The following is a 21,562-nucleotide window of genomic DNA, read 5'->3' as shown; positions in this document are numbered from 1 at the left end:
CATTGGTAACTATGTGGACACTTTCTTGCCTGTAGTGCAGGTGCCTGAGGCCCAGAGTCAGATCAGATGCTCCAGAAGCAGGGAAGCCGGGTCAGTGCAGAGGTAGGATGAGTGGGGACTGTGGATGACATCAGCGGGGACTCAGAATGAGCTCAGACTAAATTTTGTCTCTTTTCTTGGCTTCAGCTAATATCTTTATGCCCACAATTCCTACTTTTACATCTTCTGTCAGAGACGTGGATTACAACTGAACTCTCATCCTCCCCACCCTGAATCAAATTTAATTCCCAGCTTTCCTATTTTTTTAAAAAAAATGCTATCATTGTCTTTTTTAGCTTGACCAGACGTGCAGTCATCTTGACGTGCAGTCATCTTTTTCCTTCCCTTTCGTCCCATTTTCTTCAGCAGTATTCATTTCTTCAAAATATTAACATTGTTTAATCCCAGTTGGTGATTTTTATGATTTTTTCTTTTGCTTCTCTTTATTTTTAAATTTATTAATAACAAACATGTATTGCTTTTTTTTTAGCTTTTATTTATAGAAAATTTCCAATATATAGAAAAGTAGAGAATATTGTAATGATCCCCCCTCATCCAGTTTCAACAGTTACCAGCTTATTGGCAGTCATAATTGATCTCTGATCCCACCTACTTTGCCCTAACTGAATTATTTGAAGCCAATCCCAGATAACATCTTTTCATGCATAAACATTTTCAATTTGTATCTTTAAATGATGAGGAATCTTTTTTTATGAAACAACTGTACTACCATTGTTAATTTTTAAAATGCCATCAAATAGCCAGTTGGGTTCAAATTTCTGTAATTGTCTCCTATTCTGTTGTTTATTCATATTAGGATCCTAAGTCCACACACTGCATTTGGTTGATATTTCTCTTGTGTCCTGTAAAGTCTTTAGGTTCCTCCTTCATCTTTTTTTTTCTTCTTGCAGTTTGTTTGTTGAAGAAACTGGATTGTTGTCCTGTAGGGCTTATCATATTCTGGATTTTGCTAATTGAATTCCCATAGTGTCTTTTAACTTGCTCCTCTGTATTGTCTGAAAACTGGTGGTTAGATTTAGAGGCTGAATCTGATTGAGGTTTTATTGGTTTCTCCCGAGTACATACTAGTTCTGTTTACGCTGCCTGTCGCATCACATCAGGAGGCATGTAAGGTTTGATTATGACAGGGAGGGCAGTGATGGATGTAGGCGGCAGTTATCAGTGGCTATTAGAAATTCACTATTACTTAATTAAAAAACAGAACAAATTACCTAAAGCAACAATCACAGTCTGACCAAATCCTTAGTTCTCATTTTCTTTGGCCTTTGACACCATTTTGCTCCTCCCCCAACTCTTAAAACATCTTTTCTTTATTATGTTCTGTGGCCCTAGACTTTTCTTTGTTTATTCTTATTTCTTAATAGTTGTTTTTGTTTTCTCTAACTCTTACTCTTTTTGATTCATATGGAGTTTCTAATTCTACCAATAGTAATTGCTTCCTGAAAGAACTTACCAATATTTATAGTTTCAAACCTATGGTCTACCATGGTGGTGACTCTCAAATTTGCATTTTGAAGCTTAAACCTCACCCAGGGCCTGTGTTAAGCATGTTCCAAGTTGCAGACACAAGGACACAAAATGCTGGTGCACTGAGCTTTCTCATCTCATTTGTTCAAGCAGAAACTAGCTGATGCTGTCATCTGGTGGTCACCATGGGAACTAGTTGACCTTTCTGGCTCTTCCCTATCTCCCTTCTTTTTTCTTTGTCAGGGGTTAATGGACTTTGCTCAGAACCAAGCCCCTCCACCCCCATTCTTTTTTCCTTTATCTTCATCCTCCTGATTTAGTTAATTCCACCTCAGACAGCCCCTTATGTGCATGACCTCTTACATAACCTTCTTTCTGCCTCTCTTGTCAGTTACCTCAGAAAATCTCTTCCATCTGCCTGTGTTCCTCTTTATTCCTTGTATTTATGAGCCTTTCAAAATTCAGTCGTGGTTAATAGGAATGCAAATAAGCTAGTGATTTACCTATATCAAGGAAAAGAAAAGGTACAACTTTGGACAGAATCAGTTTACAAAGTTTATGAAAAACAAATTAATAAGGAGCTAGCATCAAAAATCTCTGTCATTTTGAAAGTAATCAGAAATCCTCTCCAGAATCTTCTGAAAAGTTCCCATCTCCTTCCTTAATTTCTTCTAATCAGAGTTGCTTAAGTAACAACCTTCAAAATATAGAAGTTGTTTTATGTCAGTTTGGATTTTTTTCTTTTGTTTTACAACTAGTAGGGAAAGAAACAGCACATTTTAAGTTCTCATGTGCCAGGCACTGTACTAATTGCTTTTTTAAAAAAACACTACAGTATTATGTTTTTTCAATCTTCTTAACAGTCTTACAAAGTGAGATATTATTCTTGTTGTATAAAAGAAAAAGCAGAGCCTTGCTGGTTAAAAAACTCGTCTGAGGTCACGTAATCAACAACAGGCAGGCCCTGGATTCCAACCCAGGTCACAATGACTCCAAGTGTGTGTCTTTTGCTGAATGGTGCTGCCTCCTAATGTAATGTTTTAATGCTTTTTTTCCCCTTCATGATTTAATTAAATATATGGTTTTCCAGCTATTTCTAGGTTAAACAGTCTTTTGTCGACCAGTCTAGTGTAGGAACTTAGCCAGTACAGGTTGAGCATCCCAAATCTGAAAATCTGAAATGCTCAGTGAGTGCCTAAATGACACTCAAAGGAAATGCTCGTTGGAGGGTTTCAGATTTTCAGAATGCTAAGCTGATAAGTGTAATGCAAATATTCCAAAATCTGAAAGGGTCCAAAATCTGAAAGACTTCTGGTTTTAAGCATTTCAGTTAAGGGATACTCAACCTGTATCTTTATCATTATTCCTATGAGAAAACATATTTCAAATTCATGTATCAGCTTACAATAGAACTTTTGGAACCCGAGTTCCTGGTTGTTTAGGTTCAAAATCACCTTGTGTAAAATTGGGTTCAGTCCCTGCTTTTCCAGCTTTTTCTTCTCCTGACATTTCAATTCCCATCTCAGCTTCCCCACGTGTCTGAGGTACACTACTTTTTTGTTTTTCTAAGCTAGCAACCTTAAAATCATACTCATCTTGTCTAGCAACTTTGTGAACTATATATACAGTCTGCCTAAAGCTTGTCATTTCTCATTGAAGCTCACTTTCAGTTTTGTCCATACTTTTCCATTCCTACTGTGGCCATATTGGGCTCCAAGTGCTTCTTATTTCCCTCTCAACCTCTCTGTTGGCCTTCTTTTTTTCCTTCTCTACTTCCAAAAACAGCCACTGAGCACTTAACTTTACCCAAGCATTTTTCTAGGCACTCAAGAGTCCCAGCTCTGCTACTAACTACATCTGTGTAGACTCAAGAAAGTCATCATCTTTGAACTACAGTTCCTTGTCTCTTAGATGGGATTAATTATCCTTGCCTTATCTCAAGAATAGGGAACTTTACTCTGAGAATCTGAAGGATACATATGTGAAATGTATCCTTTTACAGATGTAAGAGTATAAGACAAACTGAATATATAAGGAAATGGGCAGGAAATACATACAAATTTTAGGTGGCATGATGTTGCAGTTGTGTAATTCAGGATTGAGAGTAAAATGTGAAAACTTTCATAAACGGCCTACGGCCCAACTGAAACATTGTTATTCTATTTTTCAGACAATGGCACATGGACTCAGCTCTGGTTGGTGTCAGATTATCATGAGCATGGATCCCTTTTTGATTACTTGAACAGATACACAGTTACTGTGGAAGGAATGATAAAACTTGCTCTTTCCACAGCAAGCGGTCTTGCCCATCTTCACATGGAGATTGTTGGTACCCAAGGTAGCTCTTTAAGCAGTTCTCTTATTTAAGCTTTGAATTCCCATGAATCTAATGTTCATTCAGAAAATAGAAGTCAGCCTAACTAGAGATATTTAAAATGAATTTTTTAGATGAGAACATTTCATCTTTCTGTTGAAGATCTCAGATAGAGTTAGGAATCTGGGAATTTGTTTAGAGATTCTCTAGTCATTGTAACAACACTGTGATATTTTTGTGAGTTCTTCAAAGTAGCATTCAGTCTTATGACTTTTGAGGATTTCAGCTTTAGAATTCAAGTCTAAGAATGTATTTTTATGTGTAGTATCAAATGAAATGTGAAAGTGCTTTGTAAACATCAGCATGCTATATAAATATTATCTGGTTATCTAATAATTATACAAGGGTACTTCAAAAAGTTCATAGAAACATTTGTATTATCTTTTAGTTCTTTCACAGACTTTTTGTAGTACTCTTATATTTGGTCCTGAGATAAGAAGATTGCATAAGATAGTTTTGCAGTTGAAAAATTAAATGCGATTTTTAGTTATGAAATTTTTATGCTGTGGTATTTGTGCCATGAAGGATATCAGATGCCAGTATACCTCTGTTCTAACGATTATCCATTTGCTATACAATGGCTCCCCCACTTCATATTTTATTCCACATGTGCTAGTTCACATATTAGCCAGCCCCACTTTTTAACTATTATTATTGCTGATTATAACAGTTTTGTTGATTATTTATTCACATATCATACAATTCACCTAAAGTGTATGACTCAGTGGTTTTTAGAATATTAACAGATTTGTACATCCATAACCACAATTTTAGAACATTTTCATCACTCCAAAAAGAAACTCTATAACTATTAATAATCATGTCCCCTCCAATCCCCCAAACCCCTTAGCCCTAGGCAACCACTAATCTGCTATCTTTCTCTGTAGATTTGCTCATTCTGGACATTTCATATAAATGGAATCATACAATATGTGGTCTTTTGTGACTGGCTTCTTTTACTTATGTTGTGGCATGTATCAGTACTTCATTCCTTTTTATGGCTGAGTAATATCCTATGTGTGGATATACCACATTTTGTGTATCCAGTCATTAGCTGATGGACATTTGGGTTGTTTCCACTTATGGCTATTATGAATAAAGCTGCAATGATCATTTGTCCACAAGTTTTTATGTGGATGTATGTTTTCAGTTGCCTTGGCTATATACATAGGAATTGAATTACCACATCATACCATAACTCTATTTAATGGTTTGAGGAACTGCCAGACCGTTTTTCCAAAGTTCCTGAACCATTTTACATTTCTACCAGCAGTGTGTGGGGTTCCAACTTTTCACACTGTAATTATTATTTTTTAATAGCACTTTTTCCAGTGGTTAGTGTTAAAGATAATACATTTAATACTCAGTACATTCTAGTTGATAGGAAAGGGAAGTGATCTACATGTTTGGTTCCTGGGCTGGAATATCAATCTGTGACTTGGGTTCTTATAAAGAATTCATAAAGTGCCAATAGACAAATCAATAACATTTTATGCCCCCAATCTTCAAGTCGTTTGGCTTATGTTGTTTGAACATCATCTTTTGGAGCATCTTATTTTCTCCATTTTCTAAAGAAATATAATTTCAGTAACTTTTGGTATAGTGATTCACTTGAGTTTGCTTAGTAATGGCCTAGGTATTTCAGGTGATGTGACTGAAATGCTTTGATACTGGGACCAGGAGGAAAGGCTTTTGAACCTAAAGGTGAGAGTACCGATTGGTATTAACTTTTAAGCAATCACATTCAATTTTTGATTCTTTAGGAAAACCAGCCATTGCTCATAGAGATTTGAAATCAAAGAATATCTTGGTAAAGAAGAATGGAACTTGCTGTATTGCAGACTTAGGACTGGCAGTAAGACATGATTCGGCCACAGATACAATTGATATTGCTCCAAACCACAGAGTGGGAACAAAAAGGTATTTTACATTTGTATATAAATAGTATTTTAATATCTTCTAAAATCAACCTTTTTTTCCTCCTCTTCATTTGCATATACACATCTTCTGAAACTCAGACTTGTACTTTATTAGATTGTCCACAGGTAGAAGATCTCATGGTCTTGCCTTCTCTGAAGCCAAGGTTACTTCTTCGTCAGCCAAGGCTGATGAAAGGTGGCCCTTCCAGAAAATGTTATTATTAGTTGTATTAATTATAATAACAATAGTAACTAACATTTATAGGGTGCCTACTATATGCCAATCATCTTAATGGGTCTTTTACATACATCACTTTATTTAATGCCCTCCTCAAATGTTATGCTATAGCTAGCTTCAACTATTTTCATACTTTCAGTTTCTGAAATAGAACTTTTTCGTGCGCTGTATCCTAAACCATATTTTTCCCTACTACTGCCCTAATTCATACTCACCCTTCCTTTCTAATAGGAAGCCTTTTCTGGTCCTTAAGCCTCTTAGGTGTTCCTGCCAAGGCCTCTCATAGCATACTGAACTTGGATCATTGAGGCACTTTTACCACATTTAGTTGTAACTGTCCATTTATTTGTCTGTATATTCCATTGGATTGCAAGCTGCTTGAGAGCAGCCTTGATTTACCAGCATCCATCACAGTGGCTAATACATGGTGTATTCTCAATAAATATTGTTGAATCCCTGAGTCCTCAAAAGAAGCTAATTAGGTGTAGGTGTCATTACCCTTAATTTACAGATAAGGAAACCACCTTGTGGAGGTTAAATAATGTGGCTAAACTTCATATAGATGGTGGGCTGAAGAACTGAGTTTTGAACTGTGCATTTCTGATCCCAAAGCCCTTATCACATCATGTTGTCACAACATTTCTTTAAAACTACTTCCTTGGCCTTGGAGAGAGCCAACAGCTTTAGTCCATATAAATTGTATTTATGATTTCTGGATTTCTGGATTCACTGGGGACTTTCAGAACTCTGACTAGCTAAGGGAAATCCTTGATGGTGGTTGGTTCAGGTCTTTGTGGGTCCTGACCTGTAACCTTAGAGTTTTTGAAGCTTTAGAACTCTGTAATGTAGCATTTGTATGAGGACTGGCATTCATTGTTATCTATTACTTTGTTCTCTGGACTATGTCCCTGACCTTCCTTTCATCCCGATTTAGTGAGAAGACTTCTAGATTAAAATAAATAGTGCCTAAAGAAAAAAAAAAGTGAGTGAGTGTGTGTGTGAGTGTGTGTGTATAGTCTCTGCATAGTACATGACAAAGCAGGTGGTGTACATTAGGACATTTGTAATAGTCATAATTATTATATATGCATCTTCCATTGGGAACCAAGATCATAAGGCAGATAACATGAAACTGCTGTTTCAGCATTTCATGGGATTTAGTCGACATCATTAAGTTGCAAACCAATGTGGATATTTAATATTTTTCTTGTGTCTAATATGATCTCAGTTATGTATATTGTATGTACAGAGAGATGTCTGAAATGCTCATCAAAATGTTAACACTGGCAGCAAGGGGATTTTTTTTACTTTGTACTTTATGTATTTTGAGAAATTTTTTATAGAAATTATGAACTATTTTTAAAAACAGAATCACGCTAAAGGGGGAATACCCTTGAAGTTAATAATATTTGTTTTTGTTTTTTTTAACTCTTAAGAGTAAAAGAAAATTTATGAAAAAGTTCAAAAATAATGTGGCTAACATTAAATAAAATAAAATAAAATGTTGACTTCTTTTTTAGGTACATGGCCCCTGAAGTTCTAGATGATTCCATAAATATGAAACATTTTGAATCCTTCAAACGTGCTGACATCTATGCAATGGGCTTAGTATTCTGGGAAATCGCTCGACGATGTTCCATTGGTGGTAAATTACTCTCCCCTCTCCCAGCAGTTTCTTATGGGCAGAAGTTGTTTAAGAATCGCCTTTTTTATTGAGAGAAATTGCATATAGCAACAGTCTAAAACAGGTGATCACTGAGAGTGCCACAGAAAACAAAGGAAGTAAAACCTACAGTGAGGGGAAAATGACATGACATGCAAATGCACAGCTTTGTCCTAGTATACTCTTTTCCTGTTTCCATGTGAAACATTTTCCCTTTTTGGGAAGCATCAGAATCTAAACCTTTGTTATCTTGAAATATAATTATTTAGAATGTATGACTACTTGGAGAGGCCACCTAGGACACAGTTTCTAGCATGTACCTGGGTTAAACTGTTTTTTTCCCCTTGAGATTATTATTTTTCTCCAGCTTGATAGTTTGAGGTTGCATATAGGGAACAAGGCTCATAGTTAACCACCATTAAAAACAGCCTTTGCTGATATCATGGCAGTATACAGTTTCAAGATGTGCGTCCATTACCAACTCAGAGAGGTGGGTTGTTGATGCAGATGTGGATGTGATAGAAAAAACTGTAACTCCTGTTCCACTTGCCTTATTTAGTAATGGAACACTGTAATAGGCCTCTCAGGTGACCCTTCTAATGGTTTGACATTAGCTGAATAAATTCTTCAAAACTGAATTTGTTTTATTTTATTTTTTACCAATATAGGAATTCATGAAGATTACCAGCTGCCTTATTATGATCTTGTACCTTCTGATCCATCAGTTGAAGAAATGAGAAAAGTTGTTTGTGAACAGAAGTTAAGGCCAAATATTCCAAACAGATGGCAGAGCTGTGAAGTGAGTATTTCTTCTTGATACTTTGCAATTTTCTAAACTGCTTCTGCTTAGTAAGTGGAAATATGCTACTTTTCCTTAAAGAAAACAGGCAAGAATTTTCTTTTTCATAGCAGTTAGACTAATGAGTAAAAACAGAATAATTTGGTTTTCATGTCCAATTTTAAGTACATTGAAAGGGCCATGAAGCATTTGCAATGGACATCAATGTATCAGAACATTATTTAGATCTATTAAATGAACTAAGGCACCTGCTTTTTAAATGAATGCCTCCCTTCAGCCAGGGCAGCCTGGAATAGTGAGGTCAGTACCCGACAGGAATGAGGAAACCTGTATTCTAGACCAGCCTGGCTACCATTTCAGAGTCTAACTTTGAACAAGTCACTTCAGTTCTCTGGAACTTAACATCCCTTTGTCAAATGAGGAACTTGGATAAAATGATTGCAAAGATGCTTCAGATTATTTTGCATTTTATTCATCTGATTGCCTAGATGACCGTTTTCCACTGGTGTCTGAGCTTCTCAACCCCCACTTTTGCAAGAAGTTTTAGAAATGTTTTCTTTGTTGTAAATTTAAGGAATTCATGAGATGAATTTTATTTAACCTATTCTTAATTGCTAGCTGTGACTGTTACAATATTGGTGAAGCATGGCATCTCTCTCCAGATTTGAAATTTTGTAGCTTAGGAGGAGTAAAAATTGGTCACTTCAGTAGCTGATTTTAAAATAATGTAGGACTCAGCAGAACCTCTGATATTAGGAGAGCTTGCTACCTCCAAAAAAATCAATATCTAGGCCCAGATGAAATACGTCTTAGGGTGCTCAAAGAATTTGCATGTGACAGTTTAACAAATGAGAGTGGAGCTTGTTTGTCTTCTTAATTCGATCTGGATACTTTAAATTACAAACCTAAAGTATTCATACACTCATTCAGTAATTAGAGCAGATTATTATTAAACAGATGGCTTTTAAGCATGAAGAAAAGTTAGTAGTTAACATTAAGAACACATGTGTAATTTGCAATTCCTATCACATCATGCTGATTTAATACCATTGCTGTCATTTTTGTTTTTTTTCAATTTGATGGTTGGTTTTCGATGTACTTATCACTAATTCAAACTTTCACTTTTCTAGGGTTTTATAAATCTCTCAGTTGAAACACCTCAAGAATGTGAAACTGATAGAATACCTAAAAAAAAAAAAAGAAAAACCCAGTCTGTTCCAGAACCTTGTAATCATTTACAGTTTGGACTGACTGCTCTTGAGGCCAGCTGTAGAGCTTTCATCTCAGGGTATCCCTCATCTTTCATCCTGGGATTCCCTTTGCCTCTCTTTTATGCCCAGTCCTCCTTTTTGGATCATGTGTCTTCCTGTTTCTTGGTTTATTCATTTGCCTCCCCTCTTTTGAGTCTCTACTCAAGTGAGTCATTACCTCTCTACCAATTTAAAATAATACCCTCCTTCTCTATCACATTTTACAGGTTGAGCACCCCTAACCTGAAAGTCCAAAATCCAAAATGCTCTAAAATCTTAAACTCTTTGAGCGCCAACATGACATTCAAAAGAAAAGTTCATTAGAGCATTTGGATTTCAGATTTTTGGATTAGGGATGCTCAGCTGGTTAAGTATCTGCAAATATTCCAAAATACGAAAAATTCGAAACACTTCTGGTCCCAAGCATTTCGGATAAGGGATACTCAACCTGTATATTTGTCCCGAAGTTATTTTTCTCCTTAGCATTCACCACTATATGGTGGTCAGTGTACTTTTATGGTAATTTATTTATTACATGCCATAAACTTTATGAGGACAGAGATTTTGTCTGTTTACTCACTGTTATATCCCTAGCACCTAAAATGGTACCGGTATATGGTAGGCATTGGTCCTTTTTATCTGGAAGCAAATGTTCATTTTTAGGAAATGTTCCTCAAGTATTCTTTGATTGCTTCCCTTCCATTTTCCTCTATTCTCTTTCTTCAAGTCTAGTTATGAGAATGTCAGAAGAGTCCCTCTGATTTTATCTTTTCTCCCCCATCACAGGTTGAGCATCCCTAATCCAAAATATTTGAAATGCAAAATTTCACATTATTTTCCTCAAATGTGTGATCACACTCATTCTCTTCATGTTTAAAAAAGGGGGCACTGAAAGCTGATAGGAGACTTTGTGCATGTAAATGGAACTTTTTGACTGTGATCTTTTGGGTGATCTAACTGGGTTGCTTTCCTGGGGAACCACTGATACTAGTCTCTTGGGCAGCTGAGATTTTCAGAGAAGACTCTTCTAGTCTCCTGCCTGAAGGAATATATACAAGTTGCTGCCATGTTTTTAGGGAGAAAGCTTACACTTAGCATTCAGTGTATTTTCAGTGTGAAACTTCTGCCCTCGTGTTCCTCAAGCCAGAAATCTGTTTTACCTTCTCAGATGAAAACCCTCTAATCTTCTTCTGGGTACAGGTGGGGTGGTCACCAGCTATGTGAAATTGAGGAGGGGTAGGTATCTGCAGTTCCAGTGCTTTGAGGTGATTCTCCTATTTTTACCCTGAGCTTCACCCTAGATGTACTTCATGCAGCTAATTTCTCGGTTTGGAGGTAATTTCATTTTGAGTCACATTCTTTGTTTGCTCTGCCCACCACTGGTTTAAGATTCAGCTTTTTCAGATCTTCTAAGTGAGTTACTCCTTGTCCATCTGCTTTCTAGCAGCTGGCACCAATACCCTGTTGATGGAAATGTAACTCATTTCTATTCATTTGCTATTACAAATAATGTTGAAACAAAAATAATTTTTGTACATATATTATTTTAAAAGAAAATTTACAGGTAAAGACTCTTATCAAGATCAATGGAAAGTGGTGTATGCATTCATTATTTTTCTTGTGTTTTCTTGTAGGCCTTGAGAGTAATGGCTAAAATTATGAGAGAATGTTGGTATGCCAATGGAGCAGCTAGGCTTACGGCTTTGCGGATTAAGAAAACATTGTCACAACTCAGTCAACAGGAAGGCATCAAAATGTAATTCTGCGCCTTTGCTTGAACTCTGCTTTTTCTTCACTTTGCTCCTGGGTTTTAATTTGGGAGGTCAATTGTTCTACCTCACTGAGAGGGAACAGAAGGATATTGCTTCCTTTTGCAACAGTATAATAAAGTCAATTAAAAATTTCCCAGGATTTCTTTGGATCCAGGAAACAGCCATGTGGGTCCTTTCTGTGCACTATGAACGCTTCTTTCCCAGGACAGTTACAAAGTGTTATGTGGTCTACTTTTATTTTTTAACAAAACTTGTTTTTTTAAAAGATGATTGCTGGTCTTAACTTTAGGTAACTGCTGTGCCGAAGATCACCTTCAAGGGTAAAGGAGCTGGATTGCTGATAATGAAACCTTTCTTATTTTTAAAGAAGGTGATTTATTCCTGGTTGGTACATTCTCAGAGGATTCTGAACCACTAAAGAGTTTCCTTGATTCAGACTTTGAATGTACTGTTCTATAATTTTTCAGGATCTTTAAACTAACACTTATAAAACTCTTATCTTGAGTCTAAAAATGACCTCATATAGTAGTGAGGAACATAATTTATGCAATCGTATTTTGTATACTATTATTGTTCTTTCACATATTCAGAACATTACATGCCTTCAAAATGGGATTGTTCTATACCAGTAAGTGCCACTTCTGTGTCTTTCTAATGGAAATGAGTAGAATTGCTTAATGTCTGTGTGTTAAAATCTCTGTTGTTTGAATTCAAAAAGTTTATTTATCTTGGTAACTCAAACTTTTCTGTTTTGGTTTTTCAAGGGGTTTTTGTGGTATGTCATTGGATATTCCATTTTGAAAATGCCTTTTTCCTACCAAAATGTGCTTAAACCGCTAAAGAAATGAAGTGACATTAATTAGTAAATTGTCATCATGGTCATGTTCGAATATTCTCACATCAACCTTTTGCATTTCAATTGTGTTGTGTAATTATACTTTTAAAAAATCAAGTGGCACTCTAGATGATTATAATACTTTAATAATTTAAAGTTTGTAGCATACAGACTAATTTTTCTAAAAGGGAAAGTTTGTCTAGCTGCTTGTGAAAAGTTGTGTGGTATTCTGTAAGCCATTTTTTTTCTTTATTTGATCAAAGACAGTGTTATTTTTTTAAGAAATGAATTAATTACATTTAAAATTAGAGTATGGTTACTGTTAAAATAGTCCTTTTTCTAGATGGCAAAGGTAGTTAATAATTTGAATAGATACAGGTTGTGAGAGTCACAATTGTTATATAGGCGTAAATGTTCGGTGGATTCTGTCTTTGTAACTAAGGTTAGAGTTAGTGTGGTTTTGAGGTCTCACTACACTTTGAGGAAGGCAGCTTTTAAATTCAGTCTTTCCTTATGTGCACAGATATTGCAGCTGCTTAATTTACATGGTTATATAATGAATTCAGTGCACCCTTGATATTTGGGAGAGGTAGTAGCTAAAGAACATTCTGACTATGAGTTCTCCATTTACAGATGTTTTTGGTCAAATTAAATGTTTAAAGCAAACTTGTCATGGTCTTCTCACATTAAGTTGAAACTAGCTTATAACAACTGGTTTTTACTTCTAGTGCTATCAAGTATTTGCAGGGCGTTTACAATTTCCAAGTCCTTTTTATCACTGTGATCTTATTCTGAGGGGAGAAAAAACTATCATAGCTGTGAGACATGATTGACTTTATCATGCTATCAATTCCCGGATAAAAGGGTCAGAAGGAAGAGAGTGGCCATTTGCACTGAATGAGTTGCATTTTGATAATGTCTTATTTCTTATACATAGAATAAATTCGAAGGACTATTTGGTCTTAAAACCAAAGTAATTTTAGAATGAATGACATATTACATAGGAATTTAGCATCAATTTCATGTGTTTAAAAACATCATGGGGAAAGTGTGCTTAGAGATCAATATTTTGACTACAAATTTGAGTTTTTTCTGTAGTTACCATATTTTTATCAAAGCATATGAATGAGTTTGAGAGGTTTGTTTTTATAGTTGTGTTCTAATTACCTGTTTAATAATATCTAGTTCTGTGATCAGGTACTTTTTTTTTTCTGGCCATTTCTAAGCCTACCAGATCTGCTTTATGAAATCCAGGGGACCAATGCATTTTATCACTAAGACTATTTTTATATAATTTTCAGGAAATACCAAAAGTTGTCTGATTTAAAGTTGTAATACATGATTTCTCACTTTCATATAAGGTAATCAACTTTTGCTGAAGATATTCTTTATTAAATCAAAGACTGAGTTAAAATTTTACTGTTCTTGCTTAAGTGGATAAAATGTACTTTTGATGAATCAGGGATTTTTTTTTAAAGTTGGAATTTAGTTCTAAATTGAGTTTACATACTACTGCAGCGAATTCCTTTTTTGGCTAGGGATGGTTTGATTAACAACCCAATTGGCTAATATTGAAAATGAAAATAACTTAAAGGATGAAATGGATCATGATTACTGTGGCCATAACTACAGATATATTTGACTAGAGTAATAATTTTGTCATTTAGAAATTCAATCCTTTGTTTATACTTCTTATCCTAAGATGCTTAACTTTCAAGATTGAAGTTGGTTAAAACATATCTTCTGGCAAATTATTTGTCAACATTCATTTTGTCAATACCCTGAAGGGGTGGGGTGGGAATGAGAGAAGTGTGATTAATGGGACGTAGACATCTCTGGTCCTTCCTTCATATTTTCCATCCTGCTCTCTTTCTTCCATCCTGCCTTCCTGCTGGTCCCTGACTCAGAGATCATTGCCTCCCCTGCCACTAGCCTTTTGACTGAAGAGATGCTCTTGAGACCTTCAGTAAAATGGTTTATGGAAATTGAAGCTGCTGTGACTTTTACCGTGGGCAAGGAGTGGGATGGCAGCAGGGTGGCAGCTGTGTCAGTAGGAGTTGCGCTGGAAGCAGTGGCCAGTTGTATCCATAATAGATCAGGCTACGGCCTGAAGAGCTGAGCCTGCAATTCTGCTGTAATGATAGTGCTCAAGAAGTGCCTTGAGTCGGTGTACAGTGCCATGGCCATCAGGAATTCTAGATTTCAGTTCTTGTTACAAAATGTAAGTGGTCACTTGGCCATTTTGCAGTCCATGCATGAGTTACCTTTTTTATTTCTCTATGTCTGAGAACTGTCAGACTGTTTTGTAAAACAAGATTGCAAGTGCTAATTAAAACGCACAACAAAATCAGTATCCCATTGGTCATGTCATATCAAAAGTTTATCCTTGCACTGAAAGAGTGATTGTAAGTCAACTGTTTCTTTTGTTTGTTGACCGGGGCAGTGTTCTGGCTCCAAATGGTGGAGATTCCAAATAATGGTTCTGTTACAGCTCGGCAAAAAAATGCCAATTCAAATATTTTGAGATCCTAAGGAATAGCTCTGGACATGCAGCTTCTTATGTCTGTTTTGGAATGCTGGAATACCCATGAGCCCTCTCTTTAGGAATGCTGGACATTATGAGGACTGTCAGTACATTAAACTTTTCAATCCCATTATCTTATTTGTAAATGTGAACTTTTAAAAATATGATTAATAACATTCAACCTGTTTCTTAAAACTTAAGAACTTCACTGACTTTGTTTTTATTTTTTAACAAGATTTGTGAATTGAATATCATGAACTGTGTTTTGATATCCCTTTTTCACATTGTGCCAATGGAATGGGGTGTTTGGTATTTCTTTATATGTCAAGGAGATGCTTCAAAACGTCAACTGCTTTAAACTTAAATTACCTCTCAAGAGACCAAGGTACATTTACCTCATTGTGTATATAATGTTTAATATTTGTCAGAGCATTCTCCAGGTTTGCAGTTTTATTTCTATAAAGTGTGGGTATTAAATTACTCAAACGGTACTGTATTGTTTATATTTGTACCCCAAATAACATCATCTATACTTTCTGTTTTCTGTATTTTATTGTATTTGTGCAAAATTCTTTTGGCTTTATCAGTTTAATCTTTGCCCTTTCAGATATGTACAGAAAATGTCCATATAAATTTTCATTTAAGTTGAATGGTTTTGAGAAGCCTGTAAAGAGGAGAGAAGAGCATAAACTGCGTTTCCCCATAAGTTTTTTAAATTGTATATTGTATTTGTAGTAATATTCTGAATGAACTGTAAATAGGAAATAGAAGAGTGATGCTTATGTTAAGTCCTAATGCTACAGTAGAAAAATGGAAGTGATGAAAATAAATTACTTTTTTTCCCAAGTGCCAGTGGCATATTTTAAAAATAAAGTGTATATTGGAGTAAGCCATGCTGTTATGAAATGTAGTTGCTGTAGATAGAGACTAGAATCTCGGGTTACGAAGAGTCTGGGTCTTCCTCACTGCCCTTCCATCCTGTGAGCTGCTTTCATCCAGAAGGTGAAGCTCAGCATGTCCCCTGTGGGATCCAGTTTGGAGAAGTCTGAATAATTTACCCCAGTGGCAGCTGGCCAAACCCCCGAGCCAGCTTTAATGTTCACCTCAGTCTCTGAGGATAGTGGGGCCTCGAACATCTCTCTCTCTAGGCAAGAAAAAAAAAAAGAGGCCAGGGAAGCTAAACGCTCTATGTGTTCTCAACGTGTAGCAAGCCTCCCTAGATCTGAAACAGGCTAGAACAGTTGTAGGCAGTACAAGTGGAATATGCTCTAGAGGACCTGCAGGTGCACTTTCTGGCTTCTGAATAGAGAGGGCACCCGGATACAGCCATAGCGAAGTTTTCTATGCTAAGTTTAGGTCTTTCTTTCCTTTTCCAACTGTTGGTCTCATGAGAGTATGGAGAAGATGACTTCTGCTGCCTTGAGCTCCTCCAACCAGCTCAGAGGGGCTGGGCATCCTGGGGTTGTGTTTCAAATTCAGGGCCTGCAAATTTCAAGTAATAAATCTGCAGTTAGTTGCCATTCCCTCCAGGAGGCTCCCAGGATGTCTCATATTTTAAAATCTATTCTTAAAGCCTGTTTGGTGTAACAGTCTCCTTGGGATCTCTGACTCAGAACCAACGAAGGGGCCTGGATGCTCAAGAGTGGTTTCTGCACTTTCGGGAAGCTTCAGACGCTATTGGCTTGGGAGCATTATAGGATTTGGACATAACTAGCTTTCAAAAATGAAGGCAAAAAAAAAAGACATTCCCAGATAAAGACCAAGGCAATTTATTGCCTATGTATCTGCCTTATAAGAAGTACTAAAAGAGCTAGCTGATGAGCTCAGTTGGGTTAGAGCATGGTGCTGATAACACAAAAGTCCAGGGTTCGATCCCTATACCAGCCAGCAAAAAAAAAAAAAAAAAAAGACAAATCCTTCAGACTGAAAATAAATGACATTAGACACTAACTAGAGTCCATACGATGAAATGAAGGGCACCAGAAATGGTATGTAGATAGGTACTATATAATAAAGACTATGATTGTACTGCTGCCATAACAAATTACTACAAATGTACTATATTTTAAAACAACCCCCATTTATGATCTCACAGTTGTGTGATTCAGAAGTCTGGGCATTATGTGGCTCAGTTGGTTCTCTGCTCCGTGTTTTAAAAGGTCAAAATCAAGGTGTCAGCAGGGCTGCATTCTGTTCTGGAGGCTCCTGATAAATAGGCTTCTGAAGCTCATTTAGGTTGTTGGCAGAGTTCAGTTCTGTATGGTTGTTGGACTGAGGTCCTCATTTCCTTGCTGATTTTTTGGGCAGGAGTCATTCTCATTTGGCTTGTGACCCCCTTCTTCATCGAAGCCAGCAACAATGGGTTGAGTTCTTCTCCCACTTTATCTTTCTGATCTCCCTTTCTGTCTCATCTCTCTTCTGCTGCTCTCTTCCACTGCATCTCTGATTCTTCTGCTTTTCTCTTGTGCTTTTAAGGGCTCATGTGATTATATTGGACCCATCTGAATAATCCTGAATAATCTCCCTATTTAGTAACCTCAGTTTCATCTACAAAGTCCTATCACAGCAGTACCTAGATTAGTGTCTGATTAAATAACCAGAGGATGAGAGAATCTTGGGGACACATTTACCTACCTCAATAAATGTTTTTTCTTCTCTTCTTTAAATGGCATAAGATTGTATAAAGCAACAATTATAACACTGTATTGTTTATGACATAGATGCAGTGTATATTATAATAATACCACAAAAGATGGGGTAGGAAATGGAGCTATATTGGAATAAAGCTGTCATTTATTGTAATTTTATTAGTCTTAATCTGAAGTTTGTGATAAATTGAGATGCATATTACTGTAGTCCCTAGAGCAACCACTAAAACACCACTCAAAAAATACAGTGAGAAGATCAACAAAGAAGTTAAAATGGTAGACTAAAAAAATATTTAACACAGAAGGCAGAAAGAGGGACAGAGATGCAAAAAGATATTAGACATTTGGAAAACAGTGCAAAATGGCAGCAATAAGTCTAACAATATTAATAATTTCATTAAATGTGAATGGACTACTGCAAAAGGTAGAAATTGTCAGGTTGGATAAAAAAGCAAGAATCAACTATGGTTGTTCACAGAGGCACACTTTAGATTAAAAAACAAATAGTCTGAAAGCATGGAAAAATGTGTATCACGCAACCAGTAACCATAAGAAAGCTGTGATAGCTGTGTTAATGTCAAAATGAGGTTTGAAACAAGAAATATTACTAGAAGAGATATTACTAGAAACAAGAAATATTACTAAATATTACTAGAGAAGCACATTTCAAATGATAGAAAGATCAATATATCAGGGAGATACAACAATTATAAATGTATGTGTACCTAACAACCCCTAAGTATATGGAAAAAAAGTGGAATTGAAAGGAGAAAGACAATCTGACAATAAGGGATTTCAATACCCCACTCTCAATAATTGATAGAACAACTCAACAGAAATTCACCCAGCATATAAAAGACTTAATGCTATCAGCCAACTTGTTCTGACATTTATAGAACACCACCCACCACCAACAGAATACAAATGGAACATTCTCCAGGGAAGACCATATGCTATGCCATAAAACAAGTCTCAGTGATTTTAAAAGAATTGAAATAATAAAAAGTATATTCTCCAACCATGTTGAAATTAAATTAAAAGTCAATAACAGAAATTTTGCAAATCCCCAAATATTTGGGAATTAACACATTTGTAAATAACCCATGTATTGAAGAAAATCCCAAGGGAGATTAGGAAATAGCTAACTGAATGAAAATGAAAGCACAGCATATTAGAATTTATGGTATGCGGCTAAAGTAATGTTTAGAGGGAAATTTACAGTTTTAAATACTATACTTAAAAGGTATTTAAAGTCCATGAAGATAACTGCAAAAATCCTTAAAACACAATATTAACAAATGAAATCCAGTAACAAAGTTTTACGTATTGGAATCAAATGGGATGATCCTAGGGGCTGCAAGCTTTCATCCCCAAATCAGTTAATGTAATTACACCATATTAATGGAAGAAATAAAACCTACATGACCCACTTAATAGAAGCAGCATTTGACATAATTCAACACCCATTCTTGATAAAAACTCAACAAACTAGGAATAGAAGGCAACTTCCTCAACCTAATGAAGGGCATCTATGAAAAACTCACAGCTAAGATACTTAATGTTGACAGACAGAATGCTTTTCTCCTTAAATCAGAAACTAAGTCAAGAGCATCCACTCTAATCATTTCTATTCAACATTGTAGTGGGGATTCTATCCAGCCCTCAGTACCCCTCCCTCAAAAAAGACTAAAGGCATTCAGATTGGAAAAAACAAAACTGCCTTGACAAGTTACACCAGATTTTGAGGGATCCACAAAAAATAAAAGCTACTAGAATCAATAAATTTATCAAGGTTGTAGAGTACAAGATCAATATTTTAAGAAGCAATTGAACTTAGCAATGAACAATCCCACCAAAATTAAAATAACAACACTCAGAATAGCATCAAAATACAATAATAAATCTATTTCACTGAAATAAACTTGCTAAGAGAAATTAAAGATCTAAATAAATGTATGGATTGGAAGATTCAATACTGTTAATGATGGCAGTTTTCCCTAAATTGTTCTGTAGATGCAACTCAACTCCAAACTTGCCTTTTGCCATTTTTCCCACCCAGCATACTTCACATGCCAGCCATACTAAATCACCCTTACGTCCGCGTGAAACTGCTGCTTGCCTCTCTGCCCAGGCTCTGCTCTCTGTTGGAACTGCACTTTTCCCTCTCTGTTCCCTTGCTAACTTGAATTATCCCCAAGGCTTAGATCAAATGGCATTCTCTCCACCAAAATTCAAGTAGGATTTTAAGTTGACAAGCTGATCCTAAAGCTTACATGGAAATGCAAAGTATCTAAAATAGCCAAAATGATTTTGACAAAGAAGAACAAAATTAGAGGAATTACCCTACCTACCCAATTTCAAAACTTATTATAAAGCCACCATAATCAAGACAGTGTTGATTGGCATAAAGATAGGCATATAGAGCAATGGAACAGATTTAAGAGTCCAGAAATAAATCCTTACATACATGACCAGTTGACCTTCAACCAAGATACTTCATTGGGAGAAAAGACAGTTTTTTCAGTGCTGAGACAATTGGATATCCATGTTAAAAAAAGAAAGAAAAGGGGAAAGAGACCCCTTATCTCATTATAGACCCAAAGGTAAGAGCTAAGGCTATACAACTTCTAGAAGAAAACAGGCAAAATCTTTCTGACTTTGGGTTAGGCAAAAACTAAAATATGATTCCAAAAACCCAAAATCTATTTAAAAAATTGATAAATTGGGCTTTATCAAAATTAAAATCTTTGGGGCTCTAAAAAACACTGTTGAGAGAATGGAAAGATGACCCAAGGACTGGGAGAAAGTATTTTCAAATCATATATCTGATAGAAGGTTTATATTTAGAATATATAAAAAACTCTTACCACTTAGTAAGAAGACAAACAACCAAATTAAAGAATGGTCAAAAGATTTGATAGACATTTTCCCAAGAAGATACATGAATGGCTAATAAACACAATTGCGTATAAAGACTTAAAGTTAAAACCACACTGAGAAACCACTCTACACACACTAGAATGGCTATAATAAAAAAAATACTGACAATAAACATCAAGCATCGGAGAGGATTAAGAAAAACAAATCTTCACACTGCTGGAATGTGAAATGGTACAGTCCCTTTGGAAAACAGATTGGTAGTTTCTTAAAAAGTTAAATAAAACCTGTTGAATGACCCAGCAGTTCCATTTGTAAGTACTTATGCACAATAGACTTACCAGGTAAAAAACAGGATGCCCAGTTAAATTTGAATGTCAGATAAACATCAAATAATTTTTTAGTGTAAGTATGTCCCAAATATTGCATGGAACATACACTAAACAAAAATTTGTTGTTTATATAAAATTAAAATTTAGGGCCGGCCCGTGGCTCACTCGGGAGAGTGCGGTGCTGATAACACCAGGGCCACGGGTTCGGATCCTATATAGGGATGGCCGGTTGGCTCACTGGCTGAGCGTGGTGCTGACAATACCAAGCCAAGGGTTGAGATCCCCTTACCAGTCATCTTTAAAAAAAAATAAAAAAAAAAAAAATTAACTGGTATCTTATATTTTAACTTGCTAAATCTGGCAACACTAATCCAAGAAAAATGAAGACATATGTCCACACAAAGATTTGTAGGTGAATGTTCATAGCAGCATTGTTCATAATAGCCCAAAATGAAAACAATCTAAATGTCCAACTGGTGAATTGATTTTTAAAAAGTGAAATATTTATACAATGGTTTATGGACTACTGATCCATGCTGCAACGTGGATGAACCTCAAAACCATCATGCTAAGTGAAGGAAGCAGGAGGAAAAGACTGCAAACGAGCATAATGGAACTTTTGGCGGATGATGATATTTATAAAAAGAATGTCCTGAAACTGGATTTTGGTGATGGGATGCACAACTCTATAGATTTACTAAATATCACTCATTGTACACATGCAATGGGAGAATTTCATGGTATGCAAATTATACCTCAATAAATCTGTTTGTTAAAGAACAAAAAAACTCACCTTCTGCCATT

General features: G+C 35.9%; 1 protein-coding gene across 3 annotated transcripts in view; it reads left to right on the top strand.

Moving 5' to 3' along the window:
- The window catches only part of TGFBR1 (transforming growth factor beta receptor 1), a 55,057-nt gene extending 39,310 nt beyond the window's left edge, over positions 1-15,747 (top strand). For all 3 annotated transcript variants that reach the window (XM_063081578.1, XM_063081577.1, XM_063081576.1), the window contains 5 exons: positions 3,698-3,865; positions 5,665-5,821; positions 7,579-7,703; positions 8,390-8,520; positions 11,405-15,747. In XM_063081578.1, the coding sequence (XP_062937648.1) occupies positions 3,698-3,865; positions 5,665-5,821; positions 7,579-7,703; positions 8,390-8,520; positions 11,405-11,530 (707 nt within the window). In that variant the 3' untranslated portion in view covers positions 11,531-15,747. The remainder of the gene's footprint in view (positions 1-3,697; positions 3,866-5,664; positions 5,822-7,578; positions 7,704-8,389; positions 8,521-11,404) is intronic.
- The last annotated feature ends 5,815 nt before the right edge of the window (positions 15,748-21,562 follow it).

Source organism: Cynocephalus volans, chromosome 17 (assembly GCF_027409185.1).
Source record: "Cynocephalus volans isolate mCynVol1 chromosome 17, mCynVol1.pri, whole genome shotgun sequence".
Lineage (NCBI taxonomy): Eukaryota > Metazoa > Chordata > Mammalia > Dermoptera > Cynocephalidae > Cynocephalus > Cynocephalus volans.
Note: the sequence above shows the minus strand (reverse complement) of the source record. Positions and strands in the feature narration are given on the sequence as shown.